Below are 26,622 nucleotides of genomic sequence, written 5' to 3' on the forward strand. Positions count from 1 at the left end.
CATTTGACAGGAAAAAAAGTTGACAGGAAGAAAAGTGCCAGTAAAACTTCAGCTCTGGACATGAGGAGAGCAGACTTTAGGCTGCTCAGGTAACTAGTAGGTAAAGTGCTCTGGGAGAATGCTTTTGCAGGTGTTGGGGTCCATCCATGCTGGTCACTTTTTGACATCACATCCTAAGGGCACCAGAACAGCAATTCCCAAATGTCAGATGTCAATCAGGCGAGGCAGAAGGCTGACTTGGCCGAGCAGGAGTCTTCTCTTGGATAGAAGGCAAAAAAGGAAAGTGTATGCCCAGTTGAAGCAAGGTCAAATGACATGGAGAATACAGAGGTTCTGCTTACTGCTGTAGGAAGAAAATTTGTGTGGTCAAAGCTCAACTGGAGTTGCAGCTGTCAAAATGTGGGGGACAATAAGAGTTTTTTCAAATATATTAATAGCAATAGGCAGTGTAGAAATATCATAGACCTGTTACAGGATGGGGATGGTCACCTCCCAGACAGGGACAGAGACAAGGCAGAGGTGTTTAACACTTTCTTTGCCTCTGTCTTCAACACGGATGATGGACCAAGGGGGTCTCAGTGCCCTGAGCTGGAGGGCCATGACTGTGAGAATGATCAACTCCTAGTTGACCCTGAAACTGTGCAGGATCTGCTGCTCCAGCTGGATCCCTACAAATCTATGGAGTGTGATACAATCCATCGCAGAATCCTCTGAGAGCTGCTGATGTCATCGCCAAACCTCTCTCAATGATTTTTGAGTGGTCTTGGGAATCCAGAGAGGTCCCAGTTGAATGGAAGCTGGCAAACATTGTCCTGATTTTCAAGGAGAGCGAGAAGAAGGACTCCAGAAACTACAGGCCTATCAGTCTCTCTTCAGTGCCAGGTAAAATCATGGAAAAGATTATTCTGGGAGGTATTGAAAAACACCTGGAGGACAACGCAGTCATTGGTCACAGCCAGCATGGCTTCGTGAGGGGTAAGTCCTGCTTGTCGAACCTGATTTCTGGGTAATCCACCCACTTGCTCTAGGAAAGCCAGTAGATGTAATCTTTTTGAACTTCAGCAAAGCTTCTAATACTGTCTCTCACAGCATCCTTCTGGACAAAATGTCCAGCATGCAGCTGGATAACTACGTTACAAAGTGGGTGAGCAATTGGCTCATGGGTTGGGCACAGAGGGTTGCAGTGAATGGGGTAACATTGGGCTGGTGACTGATGTGGGATCTGCAGGGCTCTATCTTAGGCCCAGTTCTCTTCAGCATCTTCATTGATGGCTGGGACACAGGACTTGAAGGAATACTAAGTACGTTTGCCAGCGACACTAAATTAGAAGGAGCTGTGGACTCCCTGAAGGACAGAGAGGCCCTGCAGAGAGACCTCGAAAAGTCAGAGGACAATCACCAACTGTTTGAAGTTTAACAAGGGGAAGTGCTGGATTCTGCACCTGGGGTGGGGCAACCCTAGGTTTGTATGTTTGTATGTATAGACTGGGGAACAAGGTGCTGGAAAGCAGTGCTGTGGAAGGAGACTTGGGGGTCCTCATCCATGGCAAGCTGAATATTAGTCAGCAGTGCCCTGGCAAGCCAGGAGGGCCAACCGTGTCCTGGGGGGCATCAGGCAAAGCATCACCAGCCAGTGGAGGGAGGTGATTGTCCTGCTCTGCTCTGCATTGGGGTGGCCTCACCTTGAGTCCTGTGTGCAGTTTTGGGCACCACAACATAAGAAAGATATTAAGCTGTTAGACAGCTCCTCCAAAGGAGGGCCATGAGGATGATGAAGGGTCTGGAGGAGAAACCTTGTGAGGAGCAGCTGAGGTCACTTGGTCTGTTCAGCCTGGAGGAGATTGAGGGGAGATCTCATTGTGGTCTTCAATTTCCTCATGAGAGGAAGTGGAGGAGCAGGTACTGATCTTTTCACTGTTGTGACCAGTGACAGGACTCAAGGGAATGGCATGAAACTGAGTAAGGGGAGTTTTAGGTTGGATATCAGGAAAAGGTTCTTCACCCAGAGAATAGTTGGGCACTGGAACAGGCTTTTCAGGGAAGCAGTCACAGCACTAAGCCTGACAGAGTTCAAGAAGCATTTGGACCATACTGTTGGGCACATGATTCTTGGGGTGTCCTGCTCAGGGCCAGGAGTTGGACTTGGTGGTCCTGATGTGGGTCCCTTCCAACTCAGCATATTCTACCATTTGTTTTTGGAAAGACATATTTTTCTTATAAGATCACTAGTATTGAGTACCCCTAGCTCCATTGGACTTTTAAGGCCTGACAACATCATGATATCAATCTAAAAATGCTTACATGGGAGGTCTCAAATTGATAACCTGTAGTAACTTGAGTTAAAACTGTACTGTTATGGTAAAACATGACTACCATGGGAATTGAGCTGGACAGCTAGAATGGCACTTGAGTCTTGTGCTGAAAAATAAGATGGGGTGTAGGATTTCTCGACTGTTAGAAGAGTGACACATGCCTATTCCTGGTTTTGTGTGTGTTCTTTGAGATGATAAAACTCAAACATGTGCTACTGAGGAAAGGAATGACAGGAGGGAGCTTGTATTAAATTGCTGTGGTAGGGAGCTGCAAGGACGGTTCATTATGTGTTTCGGAGACTTAGCAATTGTGCTGTGTTGTTGTAAAGCACTGAAGAAATTATGGATCCATGCATTGTTCAGCAGCTGCAATTGGGGAGTTGTCAAATGACACTAAATTTTAAGTAACATGGCTGTTGACAAGAGATAAAAGGTCGTTGCTGCTTCTATTTTGATCTTGAATGAGATTATTGTATAATAATACACTATAAAGACAAGAAAGATAGGTGAGCAAGTCCTCTAACAACAGAAAAGTGAGAACGGAAGTTTCACTATATGAAAGGACATCACAGGTTGTGTTCACTTGCATGCTGCTTTCTCTGTGATAAGGCCTGAAGACTACTTCTGCCCAGCCAGCTCTTTCTGTACCTGACATAATGGAAACTGCCCATAGAATAGTCTGCTTCTTTTTGCTTTGTGCTGGAATTTGGGTCTAGACATGGGAACATGTCTAAGTTACCATAAGAGCCCCTGCTGTAAGGAGTTGTGGGCCAGGCATTAAATGGGGAGACTGAGCATCTCTGTTTTCTCCTCTGATCTTTTTGACAGCAGCACCTCATTGGTCTTGGAATGGCAAAGGCATCTGGAAACAACAGTGTTAAGCAGAAGTGACAGCCAGACCTAGATCCATGTCAGGGCTCTTTTACTCTGTTGTGCTGGGTAGCAGGAGTGTATTTATGGTGCGAGAAGTGCTTACAATGATCTGAGGCTTTGAAGCGTTCAGAGGCTGTGGCAGCAGGTAGTTCTCCAGGGACACAGCTGGGTGCCTGCAGGTGTCTTTACAACAGCCTTGTGCATGATACCAAATAGCTGAGCCTTTTTTGCTCATAGAATCATAGAATGAGCTTGGGTCGGAAAAGACCTTTTGAGATCATCAAGTCCAACCCTTGATCCACTACCACTGTGGTTATTAGACCATAGGACTGAGTGCCACCTCCAATCTCATCTGAAAAACCTCCAGGGATGGAGAATCCACCACTTGACTGGCCAGCCCATTCCAATGCCTCATTACCCTTTCTGTAAAGAATTTCTTACTAATATCTAACCTAAACCTCTCCTGGCAGAGCTTAAGACCATGCCCTCTTACTGAGAGCTGCCTGGGAGAAGAGACCAACCCCCACCTGGCTACGACCTCCTTTCAGGGAGATGTAGAGAGTGAGGAGGTCTCCCCTGAGCCTCCTCTTCTCCAGGCTAAACAACCCCTGCTCCCTCAGCCTCTCCTCATAGCACTTGTGCTCCAGTCCCTTCACCAGCCTTGTCGCTCTTCTCTGGACCTGCTCCAGCACCTCAATATCCTTCCTGAACTGAGTGGCCCAGAACTGGACACACTACTCCAGCTGTGACCTCACCAGCGCTGAGTCCAGGGGAAGAATCACTTCCCTGCACCTGTTGGCCGCACTGTTCCTGATACAGGCCAGGATGCCATTGGCCACCTGGGCCACCTGGGCACACTGCAGGCTCCTGTTCAGCTTGCTGTCAGTCTAAATTCCCAAGTCCCTTTCTGCCTGGCTGCTCTCCAGCCACTCTGTGCCGAGCCGGTAGCGCTGCAGGGGGTTGTTGTGGCCAAAGTGCAGGACCCGGCACTTGGCCTTGTTGAACCTCAGCCCATTGGAATCAGCCCAACTCTCCAGTCTGTCCACATCCCTCTGCAGAGCTCTCCTGCCTTCCAGCAGATCGACACTCCCCTCCAGCTTAGTGTCATCTGCAAATTTGCTAATAGTGGACTCAATCCCCTCATCTAAATCATCAGTAAGGATATTAAACAGAACTGGACCCAACACTGGTCCCTGGGGGACACCACTAGTGACCGGCCGCCAACTGGATGCAGCACCGTTCACCACCACTCTCTGGGCCCAGCCCTCCAGCCCCATGCCGAGCAGTATATTAGTTGTGGGGTAGAATTACCTGAAGGCTTGAATTGGTCTTGAGCAATTTTCTGTTTTCATGGACTTTTTTGGAATCAAAACATATTCTTGACAGATCATTTAATAAATTGATACAGTTAAAATTGCTTATGTATTTCCTTTTGGGAAGCATGTGTTCTTCATAAATATGGAAAAAGAATGCACACTCCTTGATTGCTTTCTTTTATTATCAGAATGTGGTGATATTATAAAAACACTGTATTTACAGTGTAAAATGTAAAGTAGCCTTGGGGAAAAGAAAAAATTCCTACCTGAATCTTAGAAGTCGCCTTTGCAGCACCAGTAGTGTGTTAGAGCTCTCTTCCCTTGCTGTGAGTTACATGTTGTAAGTGGTTTGGGATTTCTTTTTGCTTTTTGTCTTTAAGTAGATAAATACAAAGGGAAAACTGAGGCATATAGTATTAGTATCATCGCTCTCCCATTGTTCTCAATGACTAAATTCTTGGCCATCTGAAAGGATTCTAACTGTAAAAGAATCCAAATGAGCTTGGTGTATCTTCTGGAGTGATGTTAACTAGGCTTTTGTGTTCATCCTTAACTTGAATGATCATGTAACACTCAATAAGATACCTTTTGTCTCTGATGTCTAACAATGATGGTGATGCATGTTTTGGATGTGTTTATTTAGCTTTGTGGTTTGGAGTTGTGTGTTTCTCATATTTACTGTTTCTCATATTGCTTTTGGTAGTATGAGCTCACTTAACAACTCGTTATATCTGCTGTGGAACTCATTCTTCCCATGGAGGTATATAATGTTATCTTACGGAACTTTTATATCTTCCAAATCCCAGTGATTCAGGCTTCCCTTATGATTTTCTTTTTTCAAATTTATATTTTATTTTACTAAAAGTGAGTTTAACTCTTGTCTTGATCTTTAGTTGTTCTTCTAGTTTTGGTGGTCCTAATCTAGTTTGGAACAAAGGCTAGTATTCAGAAAACTATAGATGAATATAGTAATTTTGGATACTTAATGCAAGAGGATAGTTTTGTTGAGAAATGTCTGGAATCTTTCTAAAATAACTCAGATTCATGTGCTTTCATAGTACAGAAGAGATGTTTTAAATCCTGTATTTGTTTTGACCACAGTAGATTGTTATATTCCAGGAATGGTTCTTACTTCATGCATTTACATGTAAAAATCAGATCGTTGATCACTGAAGGAGTTTTAATTGCCTGTGAATTTTTGCTTTCAGTGAGGTCTCTTGCCTGGCTTAGGTATGAAAATAGAAAAAGGATGCTTAAAAGACAAATAACATCCTTCATTTTCCTCCTGCACTGCTGTATTCAGAATGGGCGGATTGCTTGTTAATGAGAGCAGGTTTGAGAAATTCAGTGACCTGGGCTTGGCATTGGTGAAAGCAGTGATATTTTTCCATTAGCTTTGATGGAAGCAGAATTGAAACTCTTTTTTGAGATTTCAGAAGTAGTTAAATTCAATACTGTTATGGGATGGATATTTTACTATCATTTGGTTGGCTTCTTCAATTTCTTACACTTTTGTGTCGAAGTAGTGGTGGTAGTTTGAATCTATGAATTCAAGGCTTACAGTTGGGCTTTGTTTATTCAGAGTAAATGTTTTCCCTATTGAAGTAAAGCCCTTGCCAAAGGTCATCTATTGGCTGCAGTGCATAGTAAAATCTCAGTCCTGTGAGAAATTCTTCCACTGTTTTCTCCTAATATTATGTACAGTTGGTCTACATTGCTCAGAAAAATACAACAGTCTCTTCAGTAACTTAGTGAAAACAGTATGTGTTTTCACTGTGCATTCACCAATTTTATGTGCAAGGAAGCGGCTATTAAAGAACTATGTAAGAAACAATTTGTTCCCTTATTCAGTGTAGGAAGTTAGTTGGCATGGAAAAAATACTCATTATAATAAATCATGAGGAAGACTGGCTGCATTTGAGTTGTCCCTTACCTGTGGAAATTTTATGTAGTGTGCTTTCTTATAGCACTTTTAAAAAGTCACTTAAAATGGAGATCCTTTAGTTTTGGTGACAAGAGTTGACCTTTCATGTTATATGGAACAGTTAATTAATCCAGTGCCCAAACCATTGTGTACATGGATGTAGAAGTAAGACACTTGTTCTGATGTGTAAGATGTCATAGTAAAAAAATGGAGATGGCAGATATGGCAAGGGTTGTTTTATTCCTCATCTTTGTATCTTCTTTGTGACACAAGAGAGACCATCTGTTAATACCCATGTTAAAAAAAAAAAGAAAAAAGGCAGCCTATATGCTTTTTAAATTCAATTTAAGATAAGTTGTAATCAGAGCTGTATTAAAGGACACTGGTAAAGACCCAGAAATATATCATACTGCCACTGTATCTAATTTTGCCAGATACTTGCCTTACTTGGGAACAACTGCATTAAAGCCTCCAGACTCACCAGCTCTTCTCCTTGCCAGTACAGCTTGTTCTTAATTCGTTACCTTGTATGCCATCCTTCTCCCAGGTCCAATATGTACAAAACCACTCTGATCCATAAATGAATTGGAAATTTCCAAATGCCTGACTTGCTGGTGCAGTGGTTTAACTCACTGAACACCTCAGTGGCAGCTATTAATGTCTTGCCAATGGAAAATATCAGAACCCATGAGAACTGAATCTGTGTGGATATGTATGTGGTCTGTGTCTTCTAGTGAGGCTGTTCATTGAAGAAATCATGTTTGTCTGAATGTTCAAATGTTAATATTTACATTGCAGGAAAAAATGTTGAGTGTTTTTTCATGCATTTTAGCTGTGTATCTTTTTGAGGGATTTCACTTATTCCCTTCTCACTTTTGGTTGAGTTTGAGTATGGGCGGATAGGATCCTCACAAAGGGTTCATACTCCTGCTTGCGTTTTTGATTTAGTTTTCAAGAGAACATTTAAATAGAGTGGTAGTTAAATGATCTTGGGAGTCTGGCTTTCCTCACAGATCAGTAAATGGCAGTCAGTCTCTTTTTTCCTTTTTTTTTTCTTTTTTTCCCTTCATAGAAACAGCAAATGGTAATTGTAAAATAGAGGGGCTTAGGAAGAGTGCTAATAACTTCACCATCTTTTACATTAAAACATTAACATTTGCTTAAAATAATCTTTTCTGTGTTCTTACCTCAGAAGATAAGATTTTTAGCTGTTTGCTGTGAACCTTGCTTAAATTTTGACCATTATGCATGTTCTGTGTAGTATCTGTTATTCATTGTGTGTTCCAGAGAGTTTTCACTAGAGCAGATTCCTTAGTATATTACTAACTGAAAAGAGAAGGCAGATAGATAACTAAAACATAATGAATTCTTCTGGTGACTTATTATTCAGTCATATCTTTCCAATGAAAGTCTCGGACAGTTACTTCACTTTTAAAATTATTTTTTGTTTTTAGTAGAGAACTTATCCTGTGCTTTTCGAACAGTGATTTCTGATCCCTGAGAGGTTTTTGATGGCTGTATGCTGCCCTTAGAGGCTGTAGCCATACTGTTTTTCACTCCTGCTGTGTATGTGCACAGGCTGTGAAGGAATGAGCAGTGTTGGAAGGCCTTTGCATCAGTTTGGTTTGATTTTTTTTCTACAGTTAATGCCCAGATTTGCAAAATCTATGTGCATCTTTCAGAGCTCGACATACAGGTTTGAGCTTCCCTATCAGATAAACCTATTCCAAGTCTTTCATCTCTCCAACCCAGAAGGATTCATTGGCTTTTTTCATTACTGTTGTGTAGTTGGCAGTGAAAAATATCTGCTGTACCTGTAAATCTTACTGTGTTGAAATTAGATGATTTGCACAGATATAATATATTTTGGTGTCAAAGCACTACTTTGTCATAGGAGTGCAGATTCTCCCTCTTTTCCCTTTTCTCCTGTTACAATATTTCTGAAAGCTGACAGAGACTGTCGAAAGGTTTAAAGGCAAAAGGTATCATTTGTTTAGAGCATAGTGAATAATTATGCAGACAAAAATCGTACAACCACACTGTGAGATTTGCTCAGGAGAAGAGACAACAGCTTGTTCTGTGGGCTCTGCTGTGTGTGCGTGGTACTGCTTCATTTTCAAAAGGCTTGTGCTGACAGAAATCTGGTAAACCGATATAGGTATCTAGGACATCAATACATTGACTTCAAAGACTGCAGTCAGGCTATTGGCAGAGCTTCTGGTCTATCTCAGAAAGTTGTTTATTGATGCTCGGAGGGAAGGATATTATGAGGTGGCTTTCTTCAAATGCTGGGTGGAAAGCAGGTAAGTGCAGTCCAGCCAGTACATGCACACCTCAGTTAGGGAATGAGAAACAAAACAGAACCAGGAGAGTTATCACAGAAGCTTAGGACTGAGGAACTTTTATTGTCCGCTACATTTGAAAGACTTTCCTGGAGGTTTGTCATAGAACCCTGTAAATGGTTATTTCTGTATTTTAGGTCTGTCTGCCTGGTCCCAGCATTCCAGATCTCAACATCATAGAACTTCATGCTCCAGAGATGAAGATCAGAAACCTTCTGAGGTATTTCTGGAATTTGATTTGTATTTTGTTACATCTGTCAAAGTATGTATACACACAGTGTATACATACGTGTTCTGGTAATGGATCCATTTCTTCCCATTTACGTTTTCTTTTCTTTTTGCTACATTTTGGCTGGCACATGCCCCTCCCTCCCCAAAGATTAGAGAGTTCAGCTGTTGGCACAGCTACTGCCAGCACCAGTTTCTATCTGTGAATTTTGTTGTAGTCTGACACCCATTCAACATAGCTGCAGAGTCCTTCTTGTACTATTTTAGGCATTGGGATTTATTTGTAGTTTGATTTGTGAACAGTGGAGATTTACATTAGTTGCATTTATTTCATAAGTTGGTATTGGGTCTTGGTATGTGATTTTTGTTAAAATGCTTGTCAAACTAGAATCTTCTTCCTGAGAGTTGTCTCGCTTAATGCTTTGAAGAAATCCTATCAAGGGAGATATAAATCTTTAAACTTTCCAGGATGGATCAGCTGTTAGTAACACACAAATGTGATCCAGTTCTTTGGAAATGTTCTTGCTGAATCTCCCTGTCTTCAGGCAAATACTACACTGCAGACTTTGTAGAAGCTTAGCTCTGGGAGATGAAATTTCTCATTTGACTTACTTACCCCATACATGTATTTCTAATGCATTAGTGAGTGATGTTGAGGAAAATATGCTTTATTAATCTCCCTAATGACAGTATACCTAAGTCTCAGAGAAGAGTTTTCACAAGGAGAATCCTACTCATTGTTCAGTGCGAACTACACTTAGTACTAGTGGTTTCCAACTTCTTTTTGGTTGGAGGCCAGTAAAGACTTTTCTTTTTAATGAACGTGGAGATCCCTGGTGAATTTATTCTTGCTAGAGATAGCCTTGTTTCCCTTAGTTATCATTTGTGCATCCCTTAGAAGCAGCCCCTTATACCTGGTTTTGAGAACTACCTCATGAAAGGCTATCAAGAAATAATCTGAGATAATTATGAGTATTGCTTTTGTTTTTTGTGTGCTTCTGTTTTCTTCTCTCCCTTACCTTGCTGCTATTGTCAGAATCTTTGCAGTTTTGTGCTGTTCACTCATGTTTCTTAAGGCTGGATTAAATTCTCTTATACTTCCCTTTGACTCTGTTTCACAGCCTTTTCCCCTCTTCCTTCTTCCCTGTACAGTGTCCCTGCTCACCACAGCACACTATTGTGATGAGAAGCACACTGGCAGAAAAGTGACACTTGTTAAACTCTCCAGGTGAAATCCTGGGCTCATTGAAATTGGTGGCAAAATTCCCATTGACTTCAGTGTGGCCCTTTAGCTTTGAAGTCTTCAGTGCTTCTGAGAGCCAGCACTTCTGTAAGCTCAGCTTTGCTCCAGGCACTCTGCATCAGATGTTAGAGCAGAAAGAATGGTGTCACAGGGCAACTGGCCTGGGAAGGAATTTCTTGGCTGTCAGGTACTGCATTAGCTTTGCTTCTGAGGGAGTTTTGTTACAAATTTATCTAAGACCCAGAGTTATTTTGGCTCTGAGATTGAGCAAGGTTTGCATCCCATTTTATATTTTTAGTCTTCTTTCCATTTGACTTTTGATTGCTTTAATTCAAATCACTCAATAGTGCAGAATCCCCTGGCCAGCTGTGCTTGTTTGTTTTGTGAGCCTGTTTACTTTATGGCTTACTTTTCATTTCTTGATCGAAGCCTCACAGGACTTGTAATTGGATTGTTTAAAACATTTCATTATATTTCATTACCTACATTCACCCTGTTCTTCATATGGTAATATCATTATTTACTTTTTAATGCTGGCAGTTTTTCTGAACATGTCAAGACAAATGTTAAAAAAAGTGTCATGATTTTGTGCTGTTTTTATGACAAAACCAGAGTGAAATGGAAACATACGGAGACAGAAGTGGGCTAGTTATGTCTGTGCTGGGAGGGAGGAAAGATTTCAAGATGATGCAGTGTCATAAGGCGAATCACACTTGAAAATTTTCTCAGAAGTATAATTAGCCATCAGATACACTGTTTGCTTAAAATACTTCCCCAAAATCATGGAGTTTTCAGATGTGTGAACACTGTGTGACAGAAATGGCTGTTTTGAGGAGACCTGCCTAGTTAGCTCTCTGTATCCATCTGGTTCTTCCTCAGCCACAGGAAACAGCAGGCTGAAGCTGAGCTAACCAGTGTGATCATTGGTTTGGGGATGGGAGGGTGGATCACTCTGCCACCTTAGCAGCCTAATAAGGGAATCTAGGAGCCCTGCACTGATAAACCATCTTTTCCTATATAACTGCAACATGGGGCTGAGTGGATGTTGACTCTGACCACCACAAACTGAGAAGTCTGCAGGAAGTTCTTCTTAAGATGTTACCCATCTTCTTGTTCTGATGGAGCTTATTTTCTGTCACCTGGTTGCTTTTTGACGCTTTCCTTTGAACATAGCATTGTGTAGTTACAAATTAGTGGTTATGGAGGTGAGGAGTGCAGTGTTGGAGCCCTATAACAGGCTTTCCTTTTGTGGGGAGCAGGGTGGGGAGTGCAGGGGCTGGTGTCGGGAAGTGCAGGCTTGTAGTTGGGATGCCTGTGATAGGAGCACACTTTGCTTTCTGCAGCACCAACAGGTGGTGGCCAGTCAGGCTGAAGCTGCCCCAGCAGTGCCACAGCACGCCTGCTGCAGGAGTGAATCCCTTTTTATTTCATTCTGTGGCTTGTTGAAGACAGCATGGCTGCTTATTCGCAGCTGCTGGCTCAAAAGTTGCCGAACATTCTGCTCGTTTTAGAGCTGGATACCTTTGCCAAGGCAGAGTAAAATTACAGCTATGACAGAGCTGTCTCTAGCTGATAGAATAACAAGCACCTGTGCTGAACGGGGGAGCTGCCACCAGAATTCCAGTTTGGGTCTTATTTCGTCTTTTGGGTTATTTTTTTAAACACTTACATAAAGAGTCATCTCCTTAGAATTTCCTTTTGCAGCTGGTCATGGTGGAATCACGCCTTGATTTCTGCCATAAGGAATTTCTAGAATGTTTTAGGATTAGTCAGAGCTCCAATAATTAAAAAAAAACAAAACCAAAAAACTTTAGAACAAAAATGGATCTTCCTTATGCTGCTGTTTTACAACTAAGAGCTCCTGCAGCTTTTATTGCAGCCAAAGTGGAGATGAAAGTAGGTAACACCTTTTAGCGTTATGTCTCCAGTGCAGGGGGAGTGCCAGGACCTGTAGTGGAGTTAGCTGGAAGTTATCCTGTCAGGATTCGTGCCCTTAGCCAGCCACCCCCTTCCCTGCCATGAAACCAAACTCCTGTCCTGCAGTGGGCTGGGTTAGTGCACTGTTGGTACAGTGACCTTGTTACACGCTGTGCTCCATGGTTACCCTGAAGCTGTGAATCGAAGAGTGTAAATATCAAATGTCAATGTCTCTGTTTTTCTCTCTTGGTCACTCTCTTTGCAGGTGTTCAGAACGGACCTGATCACTGCCATGAAGTTACATGACTCCTTCCAGCTGAATCCTGATGAATACTATGTCCTGGCAGATCCCTGGAGGCAGGAGTGGGAGAAGGGAGTTCAGGTGCCAGTTAGCCCAGGGACCATCCCAGAACCAGTAGCCAGGTATAGTTTGGAGGAATGTGAACAAATATGTACACGTTTATGCTAGCATCTTATGCCCTACATTGCCTTGACTTCCTGAGTGTCTAGCTAGGAAGGTCTTGGTTCTTGGAGAGAAAGAGCAACCTGCCTCAGCTTTTTGAATGGTCAGAGAAGTCAAGAGTCAGGCCTGTTGTGCCTGTGTGAAATACAAATGTCAGAGAACTGATTTTGGCATTACGTTAGCATGGAGTGTGATGACAGAACCTTAAAAATATCTTCTATTTTTAAGCCCAGACTTCAGCTCACTCATCATTGCTGGAAGAGCCCTTGTGTGGTGCTCTCTTTTCTTAGTTCCAAGCCATAGGTTGCTTTCATGGTACATATGGACAAACCAAGCTTAAAGGCTAGAGAAAATACAGCATTTATTTTGTTTTCCTGGTTTTTTGGGTTTTTTTATCTCGTTTACTAACCTAGGAAATGGATTGTTGTACAACATTTCATCTGTTTTAAGAGCCATCCAGATGCGCATGAAACTAAATAATGCAAGCTATCCTAGCTCTTATCCAAGAAACCCTTATTTTCCTTACCTTGTTTGCTACACTTAGATACTGTTTGCTGTTTCAAATTAAACAGTGTAGTTGTAAGGGTGGGAGTGTGCTGCAGCCTGTTTTATGCTTAATTGGGATGGAGTTGGAGAATGTAAGAACACAGATTTTTGCCATTTAATCATACTAGATCTCTTTGAGGAAGTCCAGGCTGGCCCATAAGGCATTACCAAATGACCCACCAGTGCTGGTGGGACCAGAACAGCCTGATATATAGCAAAAAATTTGTGATGATGCTACACTTCTTTTGTTAGGTTTGCATTTGTCAGCTTGGATTAGAGGGGCTACAGGAATATTTGTTAGTGTTGTTTGTGTTCTGTGCAGCAAGCTGCAGACCTCTATGCAGCCCCACTAGGTCTGTACAATGAGGAACTTTTCTGTTCATCAGGTAAACCCTGTACTTCCTTATTCTGAAGGATTGGACCTCACCCAGTCCCTGCAGAGATGCACACTCATGTTACATGTACTCACATTGCCTATTGATTTCTCTTTCAAGCATCTCCCAAGGCTGTGGAGGGATGAGAGACCTGTGGACTTGAACAGAGGGAAACCTCCCAGGGGGTTCCCGCTGTGTATGTGTCAGGGAGGTGGTTTGGTGACTATATCAGATCCAGGTACTTGCTTGGGAGAGAGCTTTGCTCTGCCAAAGGCCAACAGATATATTGCTCCAAATTTAAGATGTTAAAGGATAGGGAGAGGAGGCACCTTCAGTTCTAGGTATCAGCACAGCAGGCACTGCTCCTGTTTTAGCTGCTGAACTAGTTGCTGTAGTCCTGCTGCTGAGCACCTGCTGGTCAGAATGGCCCTCTGATGCCTGATTATTGTCCTCTTTGCTCCTGATCACAAGACTCGGAGAGTCCTGCCATGGTGGTGCTGGAGTACAGGAGCTGCTCTGTGCCTAACTTTGGGAGGGAAGGGGGTGTTCTGTACATTGAATAAGCAATAGACAAATCATACCTGGTGTAAGACAGAAGCCAAGACTATACGGGTAACTGATGCGACTGAGATACATAGCAGCAAATAAAAGATTTGGCCTTGTAGTGACTGGTAGGCGCAGATTGGGGGAAAGGAGTGAGGCCGTTTGGAGATTCACTGGAAGCGTGTGGTCGGATAGATAATTCAGTCGAATGGTTTTCAGTATGTAGTAAGGGTTGTTGTTTTTTTTTTTACTTCTTTCTCTCATGGAAATAATGCCAGGAAAGGGGTTTGTTTTGAGGTCAGAACAGCTGCGCTTGTTTCTTCTGTGACACTACCATGATATTTAGACAGCATGTGTAGGGTGCTGCCCAGAGGTTATGATTTCCACATGGAGATGTACTCAGGAAGGAATTTACAATATGGAAGATTTGGAGAGCAGTGCCCAGTTGAAAGTAAATTCTCTGTGAAGATGCAGTAGTCTGTGACATTTTAATACCGTGCGGTGTGACCAGAAACAGTTCAGGGAGTGCAGTTAGGCTGGCAAGATCATTCATATTTGTATTTTTTCACAGCACCTCAGAAGCCCCAAATTCATCATTTGGCTCTTGCTTACCATTTCTGTTCATTGTCTGAAATAAGCTAGAGAGAGAAGTTTTAGTGCTGTGCAGAAGACTGAAATAGGTAGAGGATTTACTGAGATCTGTTTGTGCAAGTACAGTAGTGGCAGATAAGGGTCTTCTGCTAGGAGAAGGAGTTAACATACTGGACTTCAGATGGGGGAAATATCCTGCTTATTGTGGAGCTTAGATTGTTTCCAGCGTACAGTTGCAGCCCCACAGTGGTACAGTCTCCTCCCTTGTAGCCTTAGCACAAATCACCTCCACTAGTACTGCAGGAGGCAGACATTTGGCAGCATGGCCTGTCGCTCGTGGAGGTACCACGGTTATGTCATGAAGGGCGTTTCATCCAAACTGAATTTCAGTGCATGTTGTTAACTAAGAGAAAGTGCAATGTCTTCTACTGAGACAGTTAGAGTATTACTTTTTTTCTTGAATCTTCTTGTTTTCAGTATTGTAGTTAAACAGATTGATTTAAAAAAAGACTTAAACCAGAGTTTAACATCTGTGTGTATGGCAGCCATCAGCGTGCAAATACAGCATTCCTGCTTTAGCTTTGAACAAGTGTGAATTTCAGATAAGAGTAAGCACAGCTCTGTCCTCTAATACTTAATTTTATTTAGAATGCTGGTAATGAATTGGATTTCTAGACAACTCCAGTTCTTGTAATGCCACCAATCTGTTATGGAAGTGCATGGTACTGTTTTCTGATCTCAGTGGTACCAGATGATTGCTGGTATGTCTTACCATCTGGCTGCTCTGATGGTTGTTAGTCACTTAGACTGAGGCATTTTGAATTCTCTAGAAACAAGCCTCTCAGCAACCCAGCACACTTCTTGTGTGTCTGTTTCAGGATTGTGTCCGAGACAAAAGCTGTCACATTTACACGTCCCAGGAAGTACATTGTTTCCTCGGGTTCGGAGCCTCCAGAGCTGGGCTATGTTGACATTCGAACCTTGGCGGACAGTACGTGTCGCTATGATCTCAATGATGTGGATGTAGAATGGTTGCAACTTGCCAATGAAGAATTCAAAGAAATGGGTAAGCAATGAATGTTTTGTTGCCTTCTTTTTGCTTTTTGTTTTTAAAGCTGGCAATCTTAAGAATAATTTTAGGGAGGGCAGCAGTAGCAAGAGATGGTAGAGGTATGAGGAAATAGTAATCATATGAGCCACAGGAAACCAGACCTGATGTGATTAAGCCCTAAGATATATGCTGTGTTGTATCTGCTTAGACCTGGTCTTAATCTGGCCCTATGTTGTTTTTTTTTCATTCTGCTGCTTTCCCTTTTACAAAAGAATTCTGACAAAGTTCCCATTTTGCCATCCAAGTTCTCAAAGAGAACATCAGATAGACCATTCTGGTAGTTTTTCCAGGTAGTCTTGCTTATTTGTTTTTATCTTCAGCACAAATCTATATCATCTTTTTAGCTAGTGGTGTTCAGTGTGAAGAAGGCAAGATGATGAGTCTTGGGAGTTTTAGAGAACCTACACCACCTGAATGGCACAGGGAATGAGACAGTAAGGAATTCCTGAGTGACTTATTGGAGGAAAGTGCCAAACCTCACTGTCACCGTGTGCTCTAGTTCCAAAGCAGGAAAAGGAGCTGTCACAAGGGGGACATGTTCTACAGAGTGGGTTGTGCGTGGGACAGGACAGGGGAGAGGGGCAAGAACAGGAACATTTCTTTGGTAAGGTGTGTGCTTCATGAGAGGATTTCAGTGGAACTAAATAGGATGTAAGTCAGCCCAGAACTTTCACCAGATTGTTTGGATAAGGGAAAAGATGCTGTCCCAGATGGAAGAGGTTGAGACATGTTAGTGAACACTGCTGGTTTTTGTTTTGGCATTGTGGCAATTCCCTGCTTTGGGTTGCAGTTTAGTCAAACATGTTTCACCTGCCTGTAGCCCATACGTGGCATGGCTGAAAAACTGGTCAACCACAAAGTGACCATTTACAGTTATTTCTCTTTTTTAAACCCACACATAAAAGAAACAGATGACTGAGTCTGGACCTAGTCTCTTAACCAGGTCTTTTTTGCAGGTCTCACATCAATCCCGCTCAGGTTTAGTGTAGGGCTTAGAGGATTTCAGTTACAATTCCAGAGTTTAGCTTACCTTTCCAGCTGTCTTCAGGAAAACAGCAGCAGCAAGATCCCTTAGCTTTCCTCAACGCTTGTTTGATATCCGTCTATCCAGTCTGCCTGTCTTTTGCCAAAAGCAGAGGAGAGCTCCCACAGTGTTACACTGGGGTATGAGCAGCACAAGAGGGGCTGTTCTTCGAGCAGATTTGTACCTCTGCAAGAAGCCTTGTGGTAGCCATTCTGCTACACTAGCATAACCTTTTAAAGTACATGCTGCATATGCCACATTGACCACATGAGCTTTGGCCACGTGAGTTTTCTCCCTACAGCAGTAAGCAGAATCTCTGTATTCTTCACATCACTTGACCTTGCTTCCACTGGGCATACATCTTCCTTTTTCGCTTTCTATCCAAGAGAAGACTCCTGCTCAGCCAAGCCAGCCTTCTGCCTCGCCTGCTTGACTTCCGACATTTGGGAATTGCTGTTCTGGTGCCCTTAGGAAGTGATGTTTAAATTGTGACCAGCACTGATGGACCCCAGCACATGCAAAATCATTTTCCCAGGGGACCTTACCTACTGATTCCCTGAGCAGCCTAAAGTCTGCTCTCCTCATGTACAGAGTTGAGGTTTTGGTGGCACTTTTCCCCCTGTGAACACCGATTTTAAACTCAGTTGCCCATGGTTGCTGTGGCCACCAATCTCGACTTTGCTCACAAGGTCTGCTCTGTTGACAAGCAGCAGATCGAGGAGAGTGTCTTTCTGAGTTGGCCCCCTTAGGACCTGTTCCATAAAATTGTCATCCAGGTTTTTTTGGAATCTTCTGTCCTGGGTTGTACCAGCTGTGCAATGCTCCCAGTTAACTTCTGGTAAGTTGAAGTCCCCCATAAGGACAAGGGCAGTTGAGTTGGAAGTGTCCCTTAGTACCTCAGAGAATAATTCGTTGGTGTCATCGTCCTGGCTGGGAGGTCTGTACCAGACTCCCATGATGACATTTGCATTATTTGTTTTCCCCTTGATTCTTACCCAGAGGCTCTCAATTGTGCCATTGCCAACTGTGGGCTCCATGCCTTCTAACCCTTCTACATTCTAACCCTTATATTACATACAGTGCCAAGCCTTTACTTCTTCTGCCCTGCCTGTTCCTCCTAAAGAGCCTGTAACTCCAGTCACAGGATTCATCCCACCAGGTTTCAGTCATGACAGTGCTGTCAAATCTCTGGGACTGGGCCAAAGCTTCGAGCTCCTCTTGTTTGTTCCTCATGCTGTATGCATTAGTGTAGAAACATTTCAGGAGTGGTACATTGTAGCCAACACCTGCTGAGGCAGATTGAGGAATCCCTTTAGTGCTCGTTTCCTCAAGTTTCAGCACACCATCCTATCGCTCATCACTGGCAGGCCTGGTTTTGTCCCTTTCCCCCTTCCAAGCTAGTTCAAAGCTCTGTCAACAAGCCCTGCTAGCTCCTGTGCTAGAACTCTTTTTCCCTTCTGAGATAGGTGCATCCTGTCCAGGTATCAGTAGACCAGATGTTGAATAGATCATCCCATGGTCAAAAGCCCAAAGTTTTTCCCATTACACCAACCTCGGAGCCACTCATTGACCTGATGGATCTGCCTATTCCTATCAATATTACTCCTTGTTACCAGAAGAATGAGGAAATCACTACCTGTGCTCCTTATTCCTCTACCAATTGTCCCAGTGCCCTGAAGTCTCTTTTCATCACCCTGAAACTTTTCTTTGTTATTTTTGTCGCTGCCATCTTGAACAACCCACAGTGGATGGTAATCAGAGGGCCTTATAAGACTGGAGAGTTTTCTAGTAATGTCCCTTACCCGAGCCCCTGGGCGACAGCAGATTTCCCTCTGAGTTGGCTCCAGTCTGCATATTGGGCCCTCCATTCACCTCAGAATGGAGTCTCCTACAACTACCCTTCTTTATCACTTAACAGAGGAGGTCTTGATGCAGGGTACAGGTGGTGTTGCTTTAGGAGGCCCATTACCCCAAGAAGGACCTTTGCCCACCTCATCAGTTGTCTGGCCTTCTAGTTCCAGGGCCTCATATGTGTTGTAGAAGATTCCAGCCCTACTTGTCAAATTCTGAGAAGGAAGAGGAACTTACTTCCTGTTCCTGCAGTGACTAGCTTCCAGTCTTCATCTTTAACAGACCCTTGATTAACAGTCTGTTGACTAATTACTCTGCAGGGTTCTGAGTTTACCTGCTTCTCCACTACAACAGAGGTTCAAGACTCCTGTTATGATCTGGTTATTAAACTTATTAGAAATGCCTCTCCTGAATCACCATTCCATGGAACCCTGCGGCATCCTGTCAGTCCAGTCCTTCTGGTCTTCTTGGTGGTGAAGGTCCTCTAAAACATAGAGTTCAGTGGATAAATATATGTTCAGGAGATGCCCAGGCACCTGCCCGGGGGGCGGGGGGAAGCTTTGCAGTCTCTTGCAACAGGCTCTGGATTTGTTGCCTCACTTGAATCCTGTGTAGTCCTTTGGTGGTAGAAGGCCTCAGGAATGAGTTGGGGGGACACTTTGGGGGTCTTTGATGATTTATGATCCCTTCTCAGCTGCCTCTCATGTGAATGTCCTGTGTGTACCTGGCCTTCCCAGAGGTTGAGGAGGTTCTCCTTTGGTTCGGTGTGGAGAGATTTCACCATCACACCCCCAAAACCCTTTACCTCTACCACCCCCTGGGCCTTGTTTACTTCTCCTCACAGCTGAGATGATTAGACAATAGTCTTGCCTCAAGTCTCCCTTCACAGTCCAAATTCCAATCAGGCTTCAGTGGTCCTGGACAGGCAGTTGCTTCCTTGTAGTTCTTTCTGTTATTTGACAATGTTTAAGACACTAATAACATTTCAGTCCATCACAACTCCCAAGAGTCTTGAAACTGTAGCATCTCTGAAAATAACCAGTCAATCTATTTCTCATTTGCTCGAATCCTACATAGCCTGTTCACTTCCTCCTGTATCTCCTTCACCTGGCAACACAGCTCTTCAACCACGGCACACCTTCTGCAAATGAACTGTTTGTTGGCCCCAGTCTCACAAAGAGAGGCACTCCTCTGCCAGGCACTCCTGGCAGCCTTTGTCCTGGAGAGCTGCATCTGCTGGAGGCCTCCTCTGGCTGGAGGCTTCCAAAAATGGCTGGTTCAGTGACTCCTGCACCTACAGAGGATCGAACTTTATGGCCTGTCAATGCCATAACTGAGGAAGGTTAAACTGGTGTGCTAATAAGGTTGGATCTGAAAGGATCTCTTTACTCTTCCTTACTAGCTACTGAGTCTGTTTGCTGCCTTTAAATCTCCCTCAGATGCTCTCAGTATTGCCTGCTCCTCTCCACGCTGGCTGCTGAGGCTTTCTGTGTACTGATGAGGATTGGGGCTGCTGCTCAGGTGTCCCTGAGCTCAGGAACCACCTCATACACCTCGATCTCACTCCCAGTGCTTACCTCAGTTGCTGCCAAAAGCTTAAAAAGCCATAGGATTTATGAGGCTAGAGTTCAGTTGCAAACTGCTGTAAAACCTGCCATCATCTGCTTTGCTAGTGCAGTAGTTCTGGCATGCAGGGCAAAATTCACTCTCTTTTTATCATCAGGATTTTGGATGTTCCCTCTTGCTACCTTTCAGCTGCTCAGTTTGGGTAGTATGGGATGCACTGATCTCTGCCACCTGTCAGTAAGGAAAGCTGGAAGTACTTTTGTGGAGTGTTTGTCTTCTGATTAGGGGGAGCTAGAGAGGTTTTTAATAAAAAACCCTTTGTTTTGTGGAATTTGTGGCTCAGTTATTCACAGAGAGAGCCGAAAGGAGGTTTTGCTAAACACCCATTGTGAAGTTGCTGTCTCCTATATGTCTCTCCTGGTTTAAGCTAGGATAGAGTTAATTTCTGCTGCGGTTTGGATTTGGAATGAGGATGGTGTTGATAACACACTGACATTTTGGTTGTTGCTAGATCACGTTTATGCTAAGTCGAAGACTTTTTTCTTGTCTCATGCTCTGCCAGTAGGGAGGTTTGCAAAAGAAACTGTGAGGGAGTACCTCTGAGACAGGTGACCCAAACTGACTAAAGGGGTATTCCACACCACAGAACATCATGCCCAGTATATAAACTAGGGGGAGTTACCCAGAAGGGGGGTTGATTTGGATTCGGGAAGGGGGTCTGGCATCAGTCGGTGGGTGGTGAGCAATTGTATTGTGCATCACTTGTTTTTCCCTTTTTATTATAATTATTATCATTTGCCATTATTACTATATTTTACTTTATTGTCAATTATTAAACTGTTCTTATCTCAACCTGCAAGTTTTACTTTGATTCTCCTTCCCATTGCACTGTTGTGGGAGGGAAGAGAGCAGGGTTGAGCAAGTGGCTGTGTGGTGCTTCATTTCCAGCTGGGCTTAAACCACAACAGTGTTACAGTAAACATTCTATGGGAGTTAGACCAAAAGCAGGATATCCTAAGCCTACATTTCACTGTAGTGATTTAAGTCTATGGAAATTCTTGTGCTAAACCAACCTTGCAAAATGAAGGTGATTCTTTGCAGTAGCAGAACTTGCTTGGTTTCAAAGGTGTTTGTGTTGCATGATTTTGTGGGAAAGATTCGTGTAGTACCAATTTGGAAGCATTACAGCCAGCTCCTTGTCACAGCAAGTGAGAGATGGAAGCCAGAAGCACTGTGCTCTTTTTTGATACTTTTCTTGCAATTTCTCTGATAGATATTTTTTCCAGGTATATAATAGTCATTTAATATAGTGAATGATAGACTACCATGACATAATGAGCTCTATGTCATGATTAATTTTCTGATGGATTCTATTGGAAAAGAGCAAATTCCAGATTTGATGTTGCATTTATTTCAGCTGTGGTTTTCACTTTTTAAAACAAGTTAATTTACTGGTGTAGTAGGGTCTGATGGAGACCTTAGTTGGGGTTGCACCCTGTTGGGTTGGAACTTGTGATAAACCAACAACTGATGTTTGAAACTGCAAGTTTGCACCAAGTATCATAGCAGATTTTGGTATTGTTTTCCTCTCCCTGCCCCATCACTTTCGGTTCAAAACAGTTTCAAATCTTTCACCAAAGAGTCAACATCTGGGTGGCAGAATTGGAGCAAAAGCCATAGATGGTGCTGTCCCAGAAGGAAAATGAGAACAAAATCAGGAAGCCAAAATCAGTTTATGGAAGGTTTTGTCAGAATTTTGAAAGATTTGGATACTCCACTTTTGTTAGTTTAATACAGTTAGAAAACAACTTTGACTTTTTTTTATAATTTCCCTGATTTATGCTGGAATAGGCATGATTTTCTAGGAATGAAATGTGTACATGTGGGGGTTGGCTGTATCTACTCAGCTACTAAAAAAGAAAGTGGAGTTGTGTGTGGCGATGGCTATCACTGTTTCCTTTAATAAACAACTCTTGTCTTCCAGGGATGCCTGAGCTGGATGAGTACACGATGGAAAGGGTCATGGAGGAGTTTGAACAGCGCTGCTACGACAACATGAATCATGCTATCGAGACAGAAGAAGGACTCGGGATTGAATATGATGAAGATGTTGTCTGTGATGTCTGTCAGTCTCCAGATGGAGAAGATGGCAATGAAATGGTGTTCTGTGACAAATGCAATATTTGTGTGCACCAGGTATGGCAGCCCAAGCACAGCAGGGGGATGTAGGGTGGTGACAGAAACTTTTTCAAACCACTGAAGATAACAGGTTAGATTTTTTTTTCAGTGACAGACAGCAATCTGTTAAGTTGTTGCAGGGTTCGCCATTGAGCAATGGGATGAATTCAGAAATTATGTAAATAAGAAGGAGTAATTCTAGAAATGTTATGCTAAGAAGGTTAAAAGTGGTATTGTGCATGTGTGGAGGAAGCTGTAAGGTGATGAATTGCCCTCCCCAAAACATACATTGTGCATTGTTGTACATTCTCACCTGGTCACGTCTTTTCCTGTATTTTCCTCTCCTTGTGCAGTTCTGGGGCTAACACACCTTTAGGATCAGCAGCTTAGGCTCAGCAGGGAGGGAAAAAAAGGCAGTCAGTAGGGACACAGGATTTATTACAGATAATTTCATAGAGAACCTACTGAGCCAACCTGAGGAAGCACCACTATGTGATGCCTTTTTGTGGCAGTTTTCTTAAATGAAAGAAGAGATACAGTTTTAGCATATCTGTTTCCATGGATGCCTCTTACTGAGGCAGATGCTTTCCTATCAGCCTGTCCCTCCTTCCCAGCTTTAACAAATTTGTGTTGTCATTCTGTGTTCGGAAAACTGTTGTCTGGTGAGCAGGAAACACATTTTCTTGCATGTTCATTACTTAAATGCATTTGTACTAATGATAAAGAACCAAGCCTAGAAGACCTGTAAGGTACAAGTGGCTACCCTATGAGGTATGCAGAGTAAAGCAGATGTTTTTAGACCTGTAGTGGTTTTCTGATCACATCAAACCTGAAACTTCAGTGCACTAAAACTGACAGTAATTTGGATAGAAGTCTCCGTAAAGATGCAATCTTCTGAAAAGTGTGTTCTCAATTGCTTTTCTGCACTTTTCCCTCTGAATAGAAAAATTTTGAGAGTCGTGAGAGGCTATGTGTAAAGAGCTAAAAAGTACCAGAAATGAATGGTTTTTCTTCTGTTTTTTTTTCCCTGTGCTGTATGTGGGAATGCAGGCATGTTATGGGATCCTCAAGGTGCCAGAAGGCAGCTGGCTCTGCAGGACCTGCGCACTGGGTGTCCAGCCCAAGTGCCTCCTGTGTCCCAAGAAGGGCGGTGCCATGAAGCCAACCCGGAGTGGCACCAAGTGGGTGCATGTTAGCTGTGCTCTGTGGATTCCAGAGGTATGTGCTGATCCTCTGGGGGTTTGAGGCTGTGGCGATTCTGGGAGTTGCTTCAATGTGTGTAGTATAGATTTAGCGGGACTTAGGAAGGCAGTATAAAAGAATTTTGGTTAAATATAGAGTCAGTTGGGATGATGCTTCATCAGTAAAGAAAGTAATTACATTTCCTTTGTCAGCCAGAATTGGAAAATGAGGCCTTTTCTGCTGGCAAAGCTCATTTAACAAGGACACAAGGTATGGTTTCATTTTGTAAATGGAACTGTAGAAGTGAATCAGGAAGGTTTGGATGTGACAGTGAAAATTCCTGCAGGTTCTTATAATCAAAGTATTCATCTTGTATGATAATCTTAAATTCATGGGCTTCACATTGAAACTGGTTTGTTCATGAAGTGAGAAACTGATTTTTTTTAAAAAAAAGAATTTTAATTCCCTATAAACTGAGAAATTTGGAACACACTAAGTTTGCATATGCACACAGTGAATTTGATTTCTTTGATAAAATTGTTTCTCTTTCCAGTTAACAGTGTATAGTCACTGGTTTTTTAACCTTTTTTCTCTTAGGTGAGCATTGGAAGTCCAGAAAAAATGGAGCCCATCACAAAAGTTTCGCACATTCCCAGTAGTAGGTGGGCACTTGTGTGCAGCCTTTGTAATGAAAAAGTTGGAGCTTCTATACAGGTAATTTAATCATACAAATACACTGTGGGGTTTTTGTAAGTTTTTAGTAGATAACAAAATGTATTCCTGGTTGTTACTATGGACTTAAGTGCACACAAAGGGCTTTGGAGTGTTAGCTTGCTTTTACTTTCTAGTAAAATTTTAATAATAATAACCAGGTCATCCCATAAGAGTTCCTAATTTGTTGATAGGCTGATACTTTTATTACTACACTGAAATAAAACTTCAATGTTGTTGAGGGAAAAAAATATATTTCTGTGATGTACCACATGAGAAAATGAAGCTTGAATACTAAAACCTATCTTCCTGTCCCTATTTAGTGACTTCTAAACTGTTGAATACCAACAGCTCACATTCTTGGGTCAGTGCCTGTTTGTCTCATCTACCTTTTAAGTTCTCTCTGCAGTTTCAGTTGGATTTGGGTTCAGCTTTTCTGACCATAGCCTCTGAATTGTCACTGTTAAATAACTGAACTGATCTGCACCAGAGCATTTCAGACTGGGCAATGTCATTTCATGTGCATAGTTGCATTGGGTTGTTGCCATTAAAGCACCTGCAGATCCTTTACAGTGGAAAATCACTCAGAAATGGTAAATTTTAAAATCTAGAAAGATTGAGAAAACACATTTCCAAGTCTCAGATTTTTGAAAGAGGGGGTATTTAGTTTCCTGAGACACTGGACAAAACTTTGATCTCCTTTATTTGTGAATAAATGATGAGGGAGTGTAAGGACAGGTGACCCTTTGGGGCAATGTTGTGATTGTGTAGAAGAAGATAGTAAGATGTAGCTTAGTTGTTGTGGTGATGCTCTTTATCCTCAAAGCACCTCCAGTACTTCAGCAAAGTGATCCTTAGGAAGCTCCCTGAGACAGAGAGGTTGATACTATAGTCTCATAAGGAGGCTGAAGTAGAACCCTTTCTTTTTGGGGTCTAGCCTGACGTTACAGGATCCATGGTGGTCAGACCATCATTAAGGCACACAAATTGCTCAAATCCCACACTACTTTGAAATTAGTTTATATCCATTTCCCTTTTCCCCCCTGTTCCAAGTCAATCGATGAGGTTGCCAGAAAGAGCTGTAGACCAGCAATGCAGCAGTAATTCCAGTGAAACCTATGAATCTGCTTCCATGTAAGGAATGTCTGAAATATGAAATGTTAACTAGAGAAAATAAATCTGTCCACAGCATATAAATTTGCAGTCGTAGTACCTCCTTGCAGAGCTGTCCCCTTCCTCTTGGCCACTGTTTCATAGTTGAAACTGTTTTGTTCTGTTCTCCAGACCAGGTTCTGAGATGTGCCCAACAATTAGGAAAGCTAAGAAACTGTGTGTCGGGCTGGGCAGATAGCTGCTGCAATAAGCTGGGAAAAAACAAGACTGCATATTCTCCTAGGTTCAGCAGATTTCTTTCTGATGAGACAGGTTTTCCCCTCTTCTCCCAGTTAAAACCTGGTCGGCAGTAAGAGCTAATTATGGCTGAAGTACTCCTCTGTACTGCTCAGTGTTCCATTTGGGATGCTTCTGCCCTATTTGTTAGTAGGAGAGTAAAGGGCAAAAAGTGCTTTGATATTTTTTAATTCCTTTTATATGTTGATTTTATTAAAGACTGTTCATTTGAAGCTTGTGCAGTTTAAACCAAGCTGTACCTTTATAAGCCATCTGGCTGCTGAATCAACCTAAGCAGGAAAACCCAGACGAGAGAGAGATTTGGCTTCTTTACAAATTGCTGTATAAACATCCTAGTGCAGTGTGTCGCTCGTTCAGGGTCGATGGCTTGAGTTAAGCATAGTTTTGTTTCCTAGTTAGGAGCACTAATATTCATTTCCACTTTAAATCCTCTTCACCAGAGGCAGAGGTGTAAATCGATACAAACACATATGTGTGTGTATACTTTTAAACCTTTCAGTTGGTGTCTGGCAATAGCTATGACAACATTTTGCAAAAGGAAGTTAGATATGATGGAAGTGAAGTGCCAAATCAGGTGAATTAGTGCCCATCACTCCATGATGGCTGGGTTCACTGGGAGGCAAGAAAAATGACAAAAAATTGAATTTCCTATTCTCCTCCTCATAACAGCAGAAAAAAAATGCCTCTCAATTGAAGCCTTTTGTGTAGCAAAAGGTGCTAGGAAGGACTTTTAATTAAAAGTCTCAGACTGGCCTGTAGCCACCAAGATATTCCCCCCCCTCATACTGGCACAGTCCAAGGGGGAACACTTTCCTTTGGGTAACACTGCCGTAGACGAGTGGCTCTGGTGTCAGTAGGAACCCTCCTTTTGTGGCTTTGTTGGTTATGGAATAGCATGATGGGGCTGTGAGAGGTTA

General features: G+C 42.7%; 1 protein-coding gene across 11 annotated transcripts in view; it reads left to right on the plus strand.

Moving 5' to 3' along the window:
• The window catches only part of JADE1 (jade family PHD finger 1), a 50,041-nt gene that overhangs the window by 16,429 nt on the left and 6,990 nt on the right, over window positions 1-26,622 (plus strand). For 10 of the 11 annotated variants that reach the window (XM_064651510.1, XM_064651513.1, XM_064651514.1 and 7 more), the window contains 6 exons: window positions 8,905-8,987; window positions 12,421-12,578; window positions 15,551-15,738; window positions 22,209-22,420; window positions 23,453-23,620; window positions 24,182-24,298. In XM_064651510.1, the coding sequence (XP_064507580.1) occupies window positions 8,905-8,987; window positions 12,421-12,578; window positions 15,551-15,738; window positions 22,209-22,420; window positions 23,453-23,620; window positions 24,182-24,298 (926 nt within the window). Of the gene's footprint in view, window positions 1-8,904; window positions 8,988-10,147; window positions 10,426-12,420; window positions 12,579-15,550; window positions 15,739-22,208; window positions 22,421-23,452; window positions 23,621-24,181; window positions 24,299-26,622 lie in introns of those variants that run through there. The other variant, XM_064651516.1, reaches the window with a different exon arrangement.

The sequence above is a fragment of the Pseudopipra pipra genome, chromosome 4, assembly GCF_036250125.1.
Source record: "Pseudopipra pipra isolate bDixPip1 chromosome 4, bDixPip1.hap1, whole genome shotgun sequence".
In the NCBI taxonomy this organism is placed as follows: Eukaryota; Metazoa; Chordata; class Aves; order Passeriformes; family Pipridae; genus Pseudopipra; species Pseudopipra pipra.